At 40.2% G+C, this 18,009-nt stretch overlaps 1 protein-coding gene across 3 annotated transcripts in view; it reads right to left on the reverse strand.

Moving 5' to 3' along the window:
• The window catches only part of cntn3a.1 (contactin 3a, tandem duplicate 1), an 85,626-nt gene that overhangs the window by 10,097 nt on the left and 57,520 nt on the right, over positions 1-18,009 (reverse strand). For all 3 annotated transcript variants that reach the window (XM_085781638.1, XM_085781640.1, XM_085781637.1), the window contains exons 11-15: positions 15,365-15,515; positions 8,857-8,984; positions 6,407-6,582; positions 1,961-2,078; positions 92-250 (exon numbers count right to left, since the gene is read on the reverse strand). In XM_085781638.1, coding sequence (XP_085637764.1) covers positions 92-250; positions 1,961-2,078; positions 6,407-6,582; positions 8,857-8,984; positions 15,365-15,515 — 732 coding nt within the window. The remainder of the gene's footprint in view (positions 1-91; positions 251-1,960; positions 2,079-6,406; positions 6,583-8,856; positions 8,985-15,364; positions 15,516-18,009) is intronic.

Here is an 18,009-nt window from a genome sequence, read left to right on the forward strand (position 1 = left end):
ACCAATCACTCCCCCTTCACTCTTTTTTATCTAGTCAATGAACCTCACATTCACAAAACCTTCACCAGATTGTCAGATGAAACCAGCCTACCAGTGGTGACAGCTTGCCACCCGAGAGAAAAGGGCGTTCTGGCCTGGATGGTGTAGCTGAGGATGGGGCTGTGGTTATCCATGCCTGGTCCCCAGGACAGTGAGGCAGTGGTCTCTGTCATCTCTGTCACCCGACAGTCTACAGGAGGGCCAGGGGGACCTGGAAGGATAACTCACAGTTCACTAACAAAGGATGATATGTTCTGTAGAGATTAATGAAGACAAGAGAACCTGAGACACAGCGTGGGTGGATAACAGCTGCTAACAACCTGCTGAAGCTTAAGTACAACAATGAACTATAACCAGTCTAAAATGAATGTTTGTAACATTGAGGGTGAAATGGGGAAAAAAAAACTCTTCAAGCTTCAAGCTTAACCTGTTTAAAGAAAGGTAGTCGATCGTATCTCATTTTCTGTATTTATAAAGAGCAGTGTTTGCGCTAAAACAGATCATAATAGGCTGCAGAGTAATGGTTCCTAATGTAGAAGTGCAAAGTAAATGACAGGGGTCACACGATGATTAACAGAGCAAGAAGGAAGAACACATTAAATCATTTTCTGTAATGATATTCATTCTTCTCTAGCCTTTGCTTTTTTCAGGAGAATGACCAGATAGTTTGACCTCTTCTAAAGATGAGTGAAATAAAATGAGGTAAGGTTATTACGAGCAAAATTCACTCACTTTATGCACTGTGTGTAACCTGTGATGAGGAGTCATTAGTTAATACATTTTTTATTTTTATTTTAAAGAGGTCATAAGTCAAAAAGGTAGTGAGCCACTGTCATAGAGGGGTTTTATGTGGGAAGGCAACGGTGCAATTATACTGTATGTCTGCATCACATGTGCCTCCTATATAGCGCTGTAGAGACACAGTGTGCAGAAGTCTGCAGCTTTCTAATTACATACCTCACAGTAGCTTGTAACATGCTGTTTTATAGAAGGCTATACAGGAAGCTGTAGTGCTTTTATGAAATTGAATCAACGTGATTTCATTCACTGGAAAAAAGAGTGAGATTTGGTTTCAGAAATGTCTTTGCTAAATGTGTTGATGGATAACAGTAATCAAACTGTTCTCTGGGATTTCCATGGTGGTCACAGCCCTGACATACATTACAAGAATATCTCTTCATACTGGAGGTGGGTGTGGTGAATGCAGAAATCTGTTTGTTGGTATCATTTTGTGCAATAATAATTGAATCCTACTGCTACCTATTGTCATCATTCATGCTGTTAAGCAGCCAACAAAATGACATAATGTTTGAATCATGTTCTTGAATGAATCAAAATGCTTAAAAAAAAAAGCAAGAACTTCAACCATTATAACTAATGGTCCAGGTGGAAATCAATAGTGGAAAAGGAGTGGGAGAAAATATAAGTCATTGTTCTACTGCATATTGCATTATTTGCAGGATAAGAAGTTGGATGTTTCTTATATAAAGTGAGAAAGACTAAGTAAAAAAATGCTTTGACATGTCTTGGATAAAAAATGAGAACACTATGACAAAAACAGGCCATAATCACTCATTGCATTGATATTTATGCATGGAATCTCTCGGAATAAAAGACAAATCACATGCGATGAATAGATTATTATGAGGTAGAAATATTACTGCAAGAATTTGACTACTGAAGTTTGATTTATTACCCCCATCCATTGAGATAATGTTTTCACCAATGTCTGTCTGTCTGTCTGTTTGTTTATTGGTTTGTTGTCAGCAGCCAAACTTGGTGGAGAAATGGAGCATGAGCCAGTTAGAGTCAGGCAGATCCAGACGTGCAGATCTGTTACATAGATTTTTCTTATGTTCAGTTTGGTGTATGATGTTTGACATTATGGAGTTTTCAAATGTGGTATAATGGCCATCCTTACCTCTGACGACCACATCAGTGGCAATAGAGACACTGTCCACCTTGGTCTGGACCGCACATGTATATTTCCCAGCATGCCTCAGTTGAATATTCCGGATCATGATGTCACCAGCTGAGCGCTGTCAGTGCAGAAGTAAAGTTGAGAACAAACAACAAGACGAGTAAAGGAAAACTAGTAAAAGGGCAAAATCTTGAAATTCAATGTGATCAACTAAAAGGGCTGCAGAAACAAGAGCAATGTCAGAGTGGTTTCTTTTGGCATTCAGTTTATTACATTATGGAAGAAAAAGGTACAAGACAAATCCAGGGACACGCCAAATAACTGAGTGCAGGTTTTCATGATCATTTATGAGGACGGTTCTTTGTGGGGAATTAAAAAGCTTCTTTCAGCTCTATCCCTTTTATTCACTCTGAATCCATTTACTCTGCAGACATCCATTCAATGCCAAATGCATTATTAGCTTTTAACTTTAAACTTAGTGCTAATGTTAAGTTGATGTCTTATCTATGAAAATAAGGGACTGTGAAACAGGATGAGGCTCAGTAATTACTTTGATGTATAATCAGGGACATTTTATACAGCTAAAAATTCAGTTGCTTCAAGTAATTCACTCTTTGAAACTCCCTGCCATCATTAAAATAATATAACTAGGGATGGAATGGGTCACAGATCTCTCACTTTTGCAAATTTTATACACAGCAGGAAAAAAAAACCTCCTAGCTTGCTTATTAAATTAAGTGAAACTTCAAGAAGCCCTACAAAATACTGTAATCATAATGTTATGTGCCTTTTAGAAACAGAATAAAAAGAGGTGATCTCTGTCCATTGCACGTCACATCTGCATCTGAATCTGGAGCTTGACTTAAGTGAGTCAAATGAAAAAACACTAATTGCCATATAAAACCAGTTAGAAAAGAATATGTTTCTGTTCTGAGCTGTACAAGCGAGAGGAGTCACAGCAAACAGAGAGGTTCATGTAGAAACTGAATGTAGTTTTCACTTTGTTTAAAATTTGCAGGAAACAGTTGACCTAAAGGTGCTGCTGCATTTTAACCTTCACTTCCCCTTGTAATCATTTTACCATTAAAATAATTAGGGATGTCCCGATCCGATCACGTGATCGGAAATCGGGGTCGATCACGTGGTTTCAGACTCGATCGGAATCGGACGTTACATCCCGATCAGGAATCGGATATATTACATATCTACATGTCAGGGTTTTCCTATCTGTCTAAAGCGAAGACGGCCGCATGGGGGGCGTTCAGATGTATCATCTTTTGCACTCTCAAACACATTACTTTTACTGTAGACGTTCGTCATGTGCGCTCATTACCCAAAGCGACGCGCATTCGGTGCAGCGTGCTTGTGTTTTGTGCATGGTCTGTGGCGCACAGCTCCACGGTGTGTGTGTGTGGCTGCGTCGTCGCGGACAAGTAACGATATGAAATGACGGCGCTTGCGAGAGTGTGAGAGACGATCGTGTCACCGTGTCAGCTCACTGTTTGTTTGTGTGTGTGTGGCTGCGTTGTTTCACTGCTGACTTCCAAGCAGCTTGTTGTTGATGTTTGAGCGCTACACACACCTGCAGCAACAACAGTCACTGCAGCTTCTACTGAGAGCGAGTCCGACGTAACGCACGTGAGACCGACACACGGACCGACCGCGCAGATGTCGCGGACATTGTTAAACTTCTCATACTGTTGAATAAAAAACTACCGTTGTGTTGCGTGATGGCAGATACAGAACCAGGTATTTATTTAAAGTTAGAGAGGGAGAAGGAACAAGGTGAGCTGGGTGAGGGAGGGAGGGAGGGAGGGAGAAGGAGCGAGGTGAGGGGGGGGGCAGACAGGCAGGAGAGGGTGGGATCAGGGGAGAGAGGCTGGTGATTGAGAAAGACATGATAAGCTATTTTATTTTTGACCAAATGTTCTTGTTGTTGACTTATGGATAACGGCATTAATATTATACTGTGGAGCTACTGTGCTAATATACATTGAGAGTTTGATATCATGGCATGTCTTACAATACTGCAATAAATGTCATGGGCTTGTTATTGAGGTAGAGTATTATTGGGAGATTGTGATATTGTTACATCCCTAGTAGAGCACAAAGAACAGAAAAATAGTGGGATGATACAGTTGATCTACATTAAAAACTTTACTGCATTGCCAAAGTATCGGATCGGGACTCGGTATCGGCAGATACTCAAAATCAAATGACTCGGACTCGGACTCGGGGGCAAAAAAATGTGATCGGGACATCCCTAAAAATAATCACATCTATCAAATTTGAATGGAACTGAATCAAGGGTTATTTCCTCCAATTCCTGAGCAGTAGCACAGTACTCGAGGAGGTTGTGGCTTCATGTTTACTCAAAGACATGATTTTCATAAGACCCACACACCTACTTTAAACTGATATTCTTCATTTCGGTGTGTGTGTGTGTGTGTGTGTGTGTGTGTGTGTGTGTGTGTGTGTGTGTGTAATGGATTGAGATGACCTTTTTCATCTCTATGTAACATGTACAGAACTTGAGTGCTGAAAAGATAGTAATCAAACACTTGGATTTATATGTAAAGGGGAGTAGCTATGCTGATAAAGACTGCACTTTCCATACAGTATAAAAATTGACTCATTGCTATTACAAGTACATTATACAAGTTTTAATCTCCTTGAGTTCACAGTAGATTCTATCCGGACAGAAAAGGGTGTCATGTCCTGCTCTTAAAGTTATATAGGTTATTACACTTCCTCTGCTGTGTCTTCGAGGAAGATTTGAGCGTGATCTTAAAGTGATGTAATGGACCAGAGCTAGCTGGCTAGTGCGAGCTGAGGTGCTCAGAGATGCTATCATCTGTATCTATGTCTGTTTAATCCTGCTACTCTGCACAAGTATCTGTATTTGGATTTAAACTGGAAGCGGGAGTAGTTTGTACCGCTTTCCCGATTCGAGATGAGAACAGATGTAATCAAATTGCAAAGGAACTTTTTTTTTAATTTAGGAAGGCTCTAAGAAGGAATGCTGTAGCATTTCCTCACATGGAGATACTGTGTCGAGGAAGCACATCAAATAAAAATGTGCTTTCCTTTATTTTCAGATTAATGATATGAATATTCAGACATTAAAAATATTTGGATCCAACTCATTATCTGCGCCTTTCCAAGGAGACAGCTGTTGGCAAGGAGAGAAATAAAGTTTAATGCTGAAGTCACAAAATTTCCTCTAGACGGGTAAGCAAACAGATGTTAATGTTAACATTCGCTATGTGGCAATAGCTACAAATGGCTCCTTTAACTAATACGACCATCCACCATTAATATGGCACTGGTGTCTTTACTACAACGCGTGGGGGTGTGGTGTGATGCAGTCAAGTGTTAAAAAGAAGTGCTGGGTTACATGCAATTATTAAAGCCTCTGTTGTTGTTCATGATCATGTTCAATGGAGAAAAAAAACAACTAGGGGTGATAAAGAAGCCAAGACCTCATAATTGCATTTCCTAATTAATGAAAAAAGAAAAGAAAATTCTGTTAGATGATCAAGTGTGATGCATGGCTGAGCATTGCATAATGAATTTCTTAGTTGCTGCTTATGTCAGTGAAAAGGGTGGGAGGAGGTGTTATTAACAAGTAGAACAGGCAACAGAGAGCCCTCTTGTTCAGTCCAAAAAAAATATATATCAGTATGATTCATCATGAGCAAACAATATTTTGCTCCTTAAACTATGAAGCTAAAATGAATTCAGAGAAATGAGACGTAAATGTAAATTTTAATAGAGTTTAAATAACCCCCTTCCCTGTGGGTGACTGAAAGGTGACATTCTAATTATTATAAAAAGCAAAACAATTCAGATATAACTTTTATTTAAGCCAGGCCTCAGAGGCTGCATGCTTTTTAAAGCTATAAGTGAATCAATACTGGATACTAAACTTCTTAATTTTCTTCCTCAGAAAATGTAACTTGGCCAACACAAGAATTTGTTGTTTCAATTATGATCCAAAAATATACATACAGTGTAATTCTCCCAGTTCAAGTTTAATTTAAAGTGTTTAACTTAGTTTATTGTTTATCTGTCAGGGACATCATACATGTGTTAGTTGCACCAGAGTTAGCTGACAGCTCATTTGCATCTGCAGCCCTTGGCAGGCAAACAAGAAACAATTAAGACAGAACAAAAACTTGACAATATATTACAGTACAAAACCAAACATTAGAGTCACAGATAACAGTCAACTTAAAACCAGTGGATATATTAAATATGAATGTCATCTACAGTATTCAGCAATAATAAATATAAATAGTAATGTGCCCAATAAATAGCAAAGAACTCAACTCAGACACTTGAAAGATGGTGATCCGAAGGAGATGTAGGCATATCCCATTTCCTTTATGTTGTTCATTGTTCATACTTGAAAACATCAAAATATTCATAAATAGATGCACTCACCCCACCAACTTTTTCAAAATAAGCCCCGTGGCTTCCAAAGTGGATGAGCTGCTCGTTGAAGAACCAGGTGAACTTAAGGTCCAGCGTGGGGTCATGGGAGACCTGGCAGGGCAGCACGATGCTTTCACCCACAGTTACGTCCAGATGGCCGGCTGGACTGGTGATGACAGTTGGCTCTGGAAACAGGAAGCACCAAGTTAGAGAAAGTGAGCATTTCCCTGTTTATTCTCTCCAGAGTGTCTGCAATATAGATAGGTATTCAATTTCGGTTCACTTGCTTTTGTTTCTTTATGTATTTTATATTATCAGAAAGAATTGCAACAAAACAAATCTGTCCCAGATGTTAACCAAACAATATAAATTACTTTACAGTCTGCTAGGGAGCTGATATTGCATCTCTTTCAGAGACTTTCAGAAATCAGAGCACAGCTCTGCAGCTACAAAATTAAAGAAACAACCAAAAGGAAACACTCAACCGCCACTGCAGGTCAGAAGTGAGCCGATAATTTGGCTTTGTTTGTGCAGAGACAAAATACTCTCCCATTTCATCCTCAGCATGGTGTGCATCAACATAATCTTTGGTCCCTCGCAGCTGGGTGTCTCATTCAACAGCAGTGCAGTGCAAAGGCTGGGAGACCCATACACCCGTCCACTGTAGATTATGCATGCATGTCATAAGCATCTAATGGACAGGCGAGCCAATGCAGCATGTCAGGGGGCGTAAAGGTCTATATTCAGCTCTGTCAAAACAGGCCAGCTTGTTTATCTTGTTTATCTCTAAAGGGAACTGACTGGTCATGGTAGTGCATTCCAGGTGAGTGTTAGGGAAAGTTTGGTAACAGATGCAAAATAAGAAGAGCAAAACTTTCTGCTTGCAAAGCTGTCATGCTTGATGCTGATTTCTTGTTATAGACTAGAGGGCAAAACCACAAATTGGCTCCCTCATCCCCTACAGTTTGCTCTGTACATGACAAGTCTTATTGTGTAAATCTATGGCCTAATGAGAAGATGTTTTTAAACAGGCATAAAGAGCAGTTTTCACTCTATAGACCTCAGACAGAATAACATGGACTGCAATACAGTACATATTTCGGTTGAATTGCAGAAATGCGTTGTTATCCTCAGTGAATGGAGCAACAAAAACTGGCTCCTTTAAGAACAAGGAGATGGTCATTGACTTTCAGAGGTCTAGGGCCACTCTTTAGCAAGTCAACATACAAGGGAAGGGCACATTTATAACACACACATTTTTAATGTAATGCACATTTATAATTACCTATAAATACCCAGCTGAGCATCTGGACAGTAAATTGGACTGGTCTCTGAACACGTGCAGAATTTACTAAGAGGTGCAGAGCCGGCCTTTTCCTCAGGAAGTTCAGGTCTTTTGATGTCTGCAGTTAAATCATCTCATCTCATCTTTTCTCATCCCATTCCACTACAGGACTGCTATCAGACTGTACAACACCTCAGCCAGAGGAAGTGGCTCATGAATGAAATCATATTGTCATTAGTATTATGAACGAGAATGAGGAATTAGAGAATGACCCTGCAGATTACCATAGCATTAATTTAGTTATAGCCCTTATCAACAACAAAAATATTTACTGTATGCATATAAAATCTAGTTTTACTAAATGCTAGTACTTGTGCAGTTGAATCCTTCCACCTTGGATGAACATTTGAAACGCACATAAATGTACAGTATATAGTGAATAACAGCTGCGTTGGTTCATGTAAAAAGGCTGAGGCAGAAAAAAACCCCTGCAAATTGGGCTTCTATGCAAGCAAATTTGCAATTCAAAAAACTTGTGAAGAGGAATCACCAAAAGGCATTTTAATAGAGCACTGTTGTTGACGCTGCTCTTTAGAAAGACCTAGAAAATTCATTGCACTGCAGAAGTGTGTGATTTAAATGGATTGAAATCTTAAACAAACCGAGCATGGCTATGAGCTACTGTGAAAAAAAAAGTATGAATTAAACATTGAGGCGCATGAATGCAATAAGCCTCTTGTCTCACTTCCTCCAGCCACTGCCACTCAACCAGCTGGACTGCGTATGTGTCAGGTACGAAGAGGCTTCTAACAGCAACTCTGCTTTTTACTGTTTGTTCATCGAGTGTGCAGTGAGGGTCAGTGTTGGTTCATTTAATTCCTTTGCCGTATGTTCCTCCAAAATACTATTACAGGAGCTGGCCTGGGTAACAAAACCTGCAAGGGGTCCAGTATTTAAATGGATGACACAAAAGGGTTTTAATAAATAAGCACTGTACTCAACCCCATCTTAAAGACATAAACCTGGGGATTACCTTCTCTCTGTATTGGCACAAGACCAAAGGTTGTCAAGGTAACAGCTAATTGGCATGAAATAAATTATAGACAAGCAACATCCAGCTACCATTTAGAGTATTTCCACAATGTCTGAAGTCAAGTCAAGAAAATAATCTTACCTTTAACCAAAAGGCTGCCAGCACTGCTTGCTACTCCAAACTGGTTCCTGGCTACACATGTGTAGAGTCCAGCATCCATTTTACTAACATTGGAAATCCGAAGGCTCCCATTATCCAACACAGTAACTCTGTAGGAATAAAAAGGTAAAAAAAAAATATATATATATATATACATACGTACATCTGGCGGGTTGACAGCTTTAGGTTAATAAAGTCACTGTAAAGCACTACTTGTAGAAGCTCACGTGGCGGTCACTTTATATTCAACTGGCATGACAATCTTTTCTAAATGAGCAAGTCCAGTATCCTGTAGCATTTAACTTTAACCCCATCTCAGAGATTTTAATTGGCTTCTTGAGCTTCAGAGTGACAATAGGAGAAGCTCAGTGTGGGGCGATACAATTTGATTTCTCAGCACTGACTTGATAAGAACAGTGCAAGTTAGCTGAGAAAGTTTCATCTTCAGTCCATTTTCATTTCACTAAATCCAGCTATGAGCCATCTGAGTCACCTGTTCATATTTACATTTTTGTACTTTTAAATGTGAACCAGAGCTGCAATTGCAAATATGTTTTGTATGAAATGGAGACGAGATCATATTTTTTCTACTAAAGATTATTTGGCAAATTTTAGTCCCAAATATTGTTATGTTGATGCTGATAAAACATTGTTGTCTGTTACCAAATTGATAATAGAGACAACCTAAACCTTTCAGGAAATGTTGGTAACACTTTACTTAAGGTATCGTCATAAGAGTGACATGATACTGTCATAAGACTGACATGACACACTCATGAACGTGTCATAAACATTATGTCAATGTCATAACGTTGTCATTAAGTGTCAGTGTTTGGTTTTTGTAGGGTTAGGTTTAGGGTTAGGGTTAGGGTTAACCGAATGACACTTAATGACAACATTATGACATTGACATAATGTTTATGACACGTTCATGACTGTGTCATGTCAGTCTTATGACGATACCTTCAAGTAAAGTGTTACCGAAATGTTTCACTCCTAGCGCTTGGTTGAAGGTTCAATAAGTATTGCAGTGTAGTTTAATACAGAAACAAGTCCACAGTGACTTCTTAATAAGTAAAACAATATTTTCTTAGCCTTAACTAAAATGTCTTTTACATTTGACCACAGATGGGACTGCAAATCTCTGATAGTTGTGCGGTTCATACACCCACCATCCACCCGAACCACCTCCTGCTAACTGCTCTTGTTCAGAAATGCAAATACTCTATTTAATTAAAAAGGAAAATAAAGAAAAAAGAACATAATCCATCCTTGGGTTTGCATTTAATAAAAAAGATATCTGCTGGTCCTTGTACATACATGCTATAAATGTAATTTCTAGTGCTGTTTGTCTGTTATGCGAGTGCTGGAAGAGCAATATGAGGGCACAAAATGTTATGCTGAAAAAACTAAACCTTAAAATGTTGATGCCCCCTCCAGGAGCACTGAAAAGATTTGTGGGGGATGAGTTCTTAAAAGCATGCCAGTGTCAACAAGGCCTTGAATACAGTGTGCACAGGAAAGGTGCACAAAGGAAATATACATAAATCTATTCATTCTGCCCCATTTTGTGCAAACTCAAGGATAAAAGAGGATAAAAGAAAGAACGCATTTGATTGGGAAACTTGTTTGATGAGATGCACATATGCCTGAGACATTTAAATACTTAGTTAAACTGAAATGAATGACAGGGCCGTGGGTGATTGAGGCACACAATGAAAATACATTCGTGGCTTGATTAATTCTGTTTACCATGATGCCGAAAAAAGCATTCCTTTACTTTGGTGAAAAACTGGCCACATGCTGCACAGAGTACTCAGATTAAAAGCTAAAAGGGATTTATTCATGTTTTCAGCACTGCAGACAGTGCAACAACAAACATTATCAGATATCACCAGTACTAGCTTGGTATAATGTATCACTAAATAATTCATTTTTAATACCTACTGTTCATGTTTGATGCTTTTGTCTTTCCTGTTAACAAGGCATTCCAGCTGATTCAGACAAAATCTTTTTCTCCTTTGATCTCTGTAATTACTGGAGGTAATCTATCACAGCCTGTAAAAGACAGTGTGACTGAAGTTTTTGCTTACTTCCTGGATTTTGCCTGTTTCACATCACTGAAAAATGTTTCCCAGCACTTCTATCATGCTTTGAGGGGTTGCTATTTGCTGTCTTTCCATAAACTTGGTTCTACTGTAAAAGTAAATAGACTGAAATAGTTTCACTATGGTGTGTTTCTCACTCACAGTAATTTCAGCAATAAGTTGTTATTTTAGACTGACAAACCACTTTATTTTATTAAGTATAGCTCAGGTATGTGTTTTTCATTTTTGGTCACCAGTCAGTCTGATTAGAATGGTAATCTACAGTTTTGTTATCTATTTGTTAAAGAAATATTTCATTTTGACATTTTCTGTTTCTTTATGTTGTGTCAATTGGACCTCTTAGTCACAATTCACTTTAATCGTTCTCTGATGATATACATGTGAAAAAAATTCTTTGAAATCCAGTGTCTCAAAAAAAAGAAAAAAAAGATATTCTAAAGCTTTTTAATCCGAGACAGGACACCTCTTGTTAACAGTACAAACATGTGAAAGATTTATTTTAAATTCAGAGTCTCAAAAAAGAAAAAAAGATATTCTAAAGCTTTTTATCCGGACATCTCTTGTTAACAGTACAAGGATAAAAAAAAATCTAATAACATGGCTTCAGAATATTCACACACCTTCACTTTTGAGCACTTTATTATGTTCTGGATTTAATTTTGAATTGATGAAATTTTTGCCCATTAGTCTTCCCATTAGTCCACTCAATAACCAATAGTGATAAAATGAATGAGCATGTTTTCCATATAAATTAAAAAAAAAAAAAATCTTTTATTTCAATATGAGTTACAGTATCATTACTAAATATTTGTTGTGTAAATTCAGAGAAACAAAACAATAATGGAAGCAGGAACAGGAGACCTCTCTATATTGTTGCCATGTTGGAGTCAAGAATCTGCAATGCAGAGGTGTCCTTCAGCAACACTACAGTAAGTATATCAGCTCAGATCTCCTGACGGGGGGTACGCATGAAGAAAAGTCCCTACAGGGATCAATAAGATATATCACACTGTTAAAAGTAAGTTCCCTCGAGCCAACAAGACAGCCATTGCTTGTTCAACTAATAATTAATTTGGCCTGATTATTACAAACTTATTACAGACCATTAAGCCTCATGAGCACAGATTAATATTTCATGGCGTGAAACAGTTGTTTGTCTTAGATTCTAATGCCAGGGCTTAGCTGACAAAAGGACAATATTTATGATAATTCACATGTGCTGGGATTTCGTCCTTGAAAAGTAATTTGTCAAAGAAAGAAACTTAAATGTGTTATTGACATTTTTGATGGATGCAAAGCAGAAAACGGTCCAGCTTTTCACCTCTTTTACAAATTCAAGCTACAGTGGAAAACCTATCCACAGTTAATTCCTTCAGTCAGAAAGGTCATGCCAATTTGATCAAATTATATCCAACAAATGTTTGATACTGCCTTTCAACTGTGGTTGTAGAACAATTTCCTGATCACATTTGAAATTAATTACCCCACTTATGAATGCCATGCCCTGCAAATCCTCACTAGAAGCTCCCATCTTATCTTCTAAAGTGCACATGACGGTGTAATGGGGTTGAGCCAGTGTCTCAAAGAAGGACTTGAACACTCCTTTCTAAAAGATCCCTTGAAGGCAGCCTGGACCTCCCAAAATGATCAAAAATGACCTGTATCGCCTTAAAGGCTGGAAGAATTAAAATACATTAGCCTTCTTGACAGAGTTCATTCCCCATGGATATGGGGGTATATTCTCCTAACTGAACTGAGCCCTTCCTTTGTAATGGACTATAACAAAGAGTTATGGATATGAGATGTCACAGGGATAAGACTTGCCATTAAACTGTGCAGTAGCTTCCTCTTCACCCATGCTACAATAGAATGGTTCAGGATAAAGATGTAAGGAGCATTATCTGTCTGACATGCTCTCACTTCTTTCCCTCTCCTCTCAAACGTTGCCCTGGAGCAATTAAGTATAGGGGAAATTTGTGGGATAGATAAAATCTTGAGCAGTGATATAGTAAACAGGCACTTTACCTCAACCTTATTGGTTAGTGTAAAATTGAGCTACTGGCTGCAATCTAAAAGCTTGCTGTGTCTCTCTCTGGTGTAACAAAAACTAAGAGACTGGAAATGAAAAACATTATATTTTAACCACTTAAATCAGATAGCATAATTAAGTCAGTATGTTACTGGAAACTTACACTCTCATCAAGTTGTGCTTAATTAATTCACTACTGATACACATTATGTTTTGCAAACATATCCGGGAAGATCTTAGTGTTTTAGAAGCAGGATTATAAATGGATTCACATTGCTTGTTAAAGCAATGAATGTCATTTTGCATAACAATCTTAAACACAGTGGTTCAATCAGGAGGTAATATTCCTAAGAGCTGTTTCCTATATCCATTTCACAGTTTCTGGCAGTGGTCAGCAGTAAAATTAAATTAGGGTAAGCACTATATCGTTAACCTCATAGCTTCCTTTTTAAGTGCACTGCAACCCTGTTATAAGGCTATCTTGTTATGCAAGCCTGGGATACGAGCCGATGTAGGTATCACCATTGTATGATTTCATTAACTAATCAGATCCTGCCTGTGTTCTTAGTTGATTTGTTCTCCCCTGCTCCAGATCCTTGAAAACATTATCCCTGGAAGATTAGAAGGAATTATGGGTATTTTAGTTGAGCCAGTGGGATGGATTAGTGATATGCCACTGCTGTAATAGCATTGGTAGCCGCCCCATTTCGATATGGAGGAAAGTAAATGCTAACGAGCCAGGACCGGGGGAATAGGTTTGCGAGAGATGCTGCAATAATGTCAAAGCCTAACATCTTGTATGCAGCTCACCCACTTCAGGGTGAGGCTGTAACGTTAAATCTCAAATGGGAAATCTTGCCTTTATGGGCACTACTGATATTGCACATTGCACTATAGATGCATTTTCCTTTCAGTACTTAAGAGGATGATAAATCTGCAAGCTGGTTCCAACATTTAACAGGCCTTTGCAACACATAATCTTAGTGCTGATTCTGCTGCTCCACCCTCCAAATAAAACGTCTCTCTCCTGTAACCGAGATGTCTCAGTCTGGTATTATCATCTGTATTAACAAACACCTTTAGTTTCCCCACCATACTGTCTGACAGGAGAAGGTGAGACATGACTTCATGTGCAGCACTCCCACTGTGGCGAGGATGGATATACCAGAGGTTGCATATGGAAAAGCTGCTGAGCCAGTTGAACAATTAATCCCATATCAAATGAGAAATCTGGACCCCCACTATCTCACTGCGTGTGCCAGCAGGTGTGCTTTTCTCCCTGCTGGCACATCCCTGTGAAAAATAAAGATGCTATCAAACACAAAGTGGAAATGCACGAATGAGTCATTTGTGTACCTCACATACAACAATGCCATGAGAGATTTTCCTCTCAGATCCACAATTAAAAGTGCAGCAGCACGTCGGTGTGCCTTGGTTCATGCTCAGTGTTTCGTGAATGCGAAGCCAGGTGGTGACATTTCATAAGATGTATAGATTTCCTGTGACTGCCTGTGCAGACGAGTGTGGGTTAGAAACAGATACACCGTATTTACACATCCCTACCTATGGGTATGTATCTAAAAGCTGGCCTATACCATATACTGTATGCATATCTTCCTATGTGATAGGACACAGTATGAATGCTGATAAGTCACTGATTACACTGTACATCCTGCTGCTACCTTGACCAGCATTATATCTTACGGAGGTGAGGTGTTTTTTTTTTCTTGTCTGATTAACATTTGTTTTCTTTCTTCTACTCCTCTGCACCACACACACGTATTGCGTTGATCTGCACTTAACCTGATTTCTAATAAAACAAGGTGTCCAGCTAGTTCCCCTGGTGTCACCACCATCACAGAAGAATGTATGTTATTCAGCAGCAAGTCCCTGATCAGTCCTTCTGGGTATTTCATCTGCTTCCTGTGCGTCTCAGTGGTAGTCTGGATCATCCTCTGCCTTGTGCTTTAATGACTCTCCGGGCCTTACATGCTGCTAATGAGCTGATGGATCAGCACATCGATCCAAGTGCCGCAGTCTAGGAACAACCAATTACCTTAAGTAAACAGTGCAGAGACCAGCTCTGAGCACAGCCGGGAGAGCAAAGTAAAATGGAGTTCAGTGAAGAAATGCAGATAGCGGGGGGAAAGTGGTGAAATGCAGAACGTGTTATGCAGCTCAGATTGTATTGTGTCACACTGTGTGTTCTTTGCAGTTTGTCACCATGAATATCAAGTAGGGAAAAAATAAAATAAGTCAATGAAGTGGTATTCTTCAGGTAAAGCAGACAAACTAAAGAACTGTGGCCCTGTCCAACAATGCATTTACTGCTCTACACAAAGAAACCTGGTACCTGTGGCTCTCTCTCAGGGCTTCCTTCCCTTTCCTCCAGGAAATCACACCACGTGGAGACATCCTGGGCTTGCATTCGATCAGAATGTCGCCACCCTGTCGCGCCAGAGTTTGAGCCTTCAACAGATTCTGTGAGAAGTCTGGAGCGATAGCTGATGGAAAGAAAAGAAAAAGAGGAATGTAAGTATTTGTCTGAGTGAGACAGCAGCAGAAGAAAAAAACAGACAAGAAAGTTAAAATTACTGTCAGAGAGAGAGCTACACAGTGGGTAGGAGCCAATGAGGAAGTGACAGTGGAGAAGCATCCTAAATCTTGCAGGTCACTCCATCCATTAGGAAGGTCAGCCCTCTCATCCTTCCCTTTCCTCACACATAGACAAGTGCGCACACACTGACAGGCTCACATGCTTACATAAATGCAGTACAACAGTCATGGTAAAAGACATTTTATTTGAAAGAAAGTAGGTTTTCCAATTCCATGAATTTTCCTTAGAAGGATATTATGCATTAAGAATTAAGCCGTGGGGCTCTGAAGCAAAAACGAGAGAATGTAAAACGAGAGGGAGGCTTTGTTGCTGCTCCTTTAGGCCTTAATTACTAAGGCGCCGTCGTCTGGAGCTGTTTTGTATGCACACCGACTCAGCAGAAAGCTCTTCAAAGTGAACACGCAGCCTGGCGCCTGTGACATGGCTGAGCACTTGCCAACGCATGTCAGTGTGCGTGCATCTCCAGCAATACACACTATGATATGCATGTATTTATACAACGCACAAGGCGTCTCACTATTATTTCTTGACACTAAGGGCTCTAGTTTCGTCGACCAGGTGAAGTCTGTGATCAGCGCAGCTTCGCCACGCCAACGGGGCGTGGACCAGGTCCATTTCGCAAGATTGGTGGGCCGCGCAGTCAGACTTAGACCGGCGCAACCCCTCCCCTCGTCCCTCCCACCGGCGCAAACGGCAAAGAGGGAGGAGAGAGGGCGGGAGGGAGACAGGAGGAGGAGAGAAAGGCGTGGAGTGAGTTTGACACAGCCGAGTCAGATCTTCACCAATCAAAGGAGCTCCTCTCCTCACCTTTAACTGCGCGGCGGGTGATGCGCGCTGCAAGTTTGTCATTTTATACTTGGACATGGACGGAGGAAACAGCGACGCCAGAGGCCGAACCTCTCCCAGGAGGAAACAGCTGTTTTGGTCCGGAGGTCCGAGCTCAGAGTGACCAATAATGAGTTTACTAATATACTTAACCAGGATTGATCTGATACACTGAGAACCCCTACGCAATCTAAGAAACAACAACTAATAAACTAATAAAGAAACTCACATTTATTCAAACCCTGTGTATAAGATCAGAGGTGTAGGCTACACTAATCACAACATAAACACACACCATGTGGATGAAATCAGCAAGGACGCGCTCTCTCTCTCTCCCTCTCTCTCTCTCTCTCTCTCTGTCCTCCTCTCTCTCTCTTTTTTTTCTGTGATAGAGATGCTGAGTATACTGTAGTAGGCTATATACTGACTATCTGATACCGAGGCTGTTGTGGTGGACTAAGAGAGATGATGATTTGTGTTTTGTTTTTCATTACGGCTGCGTGATGCGGTCGCACGTGCTTATGAATTAATAAGTAAATAAATAAATACAGCAATCATCACAAGGGCAGAGTGGTATCTCAACACGGCAGCGACATGCAGTCATCCACCCTCAGTCCTGCTTTTGGGACATCCACAGCTGCTTTTCAGTGCCAGTTCGTCCCTGCTGTGTTAATTCAGGTGGAGTTTCCATTACGCGTGCCACAGCCTTTGATCTCTGCTTTGATCTGACGTCAGATGTGACGGGACAATCTATATAGATATAAATTCACGTGTTGATTCCGTTAGTTGCATTAAATAGTGGTTATTGTGGATATTTATTGCATTGAAATGTGTCTGGAACTGTGGAGATCTGCCTGTGAGGTCTTGGTGACGTGTGTGCACTGCAGGTCAGTCAGCCAAACTTCCACTGCACCTGCTGCGCTTCGCGCTGCGCTGAGACTAGACCTGGTTGGAGGTGGCGAGCTTTCAGCGCAACTTCGGCGGGACATTTTCGGACGAAACTTCCACTGCACCAAGCTGAATCTGTGACGCCTCCCCCTGCTGCGCCGCCACGCCTATCTCAGCGCAGCGCGATCTGCCAATCTTCCAATCTGACTTTGCGCTAGGCTGCGCTGGTCGAAACTTGCATTAGACCGGCTGCGCTACCTTGCGCCACCTGCGCTGCGCCAGCAAACTAGGGCCCTAAGTGCACAATGCCAGCATCTGCAATGACAGAATGGACAGATTTGTCGCACTTTTCTTATAACACTTGAGTGGGATTCATATGAACTCTTAAAACAAGAGTTAGAGAAGCTACAGTTTAATTTGAATCTCTTCATCCTCTGTTTTAAATGGACGCAACTAAATACAACATGTATTGTAAACATCCTCTTCTCTGAAGGGGGATCATTTTAAGTCAGTAAATATTTTTGGCTCGACTCTGCAACAGCTGGGCCAGTCCTACAATTACCATTGACCATGAGTGGCTGAGCGTCTGACTGATGGAGTTTCACCATTAGTCAGCTGGCCAATTCATGGAGTTTCCACATTGATCTTTCAAAATGATTTGGCATAAA

This window comes from Trachurus japonicus, chromosome 7 (genome assembly GCF_045865225.1).
Source record: "Trachurus japonicus isolate A0001 chromosome 7, Traja_1.0".
NCBI lineage: Eukaryota > Metazoa > Chordata > Actinopteri > Carangiformes > Carangidae > Trachurus > Trachurus japonicus.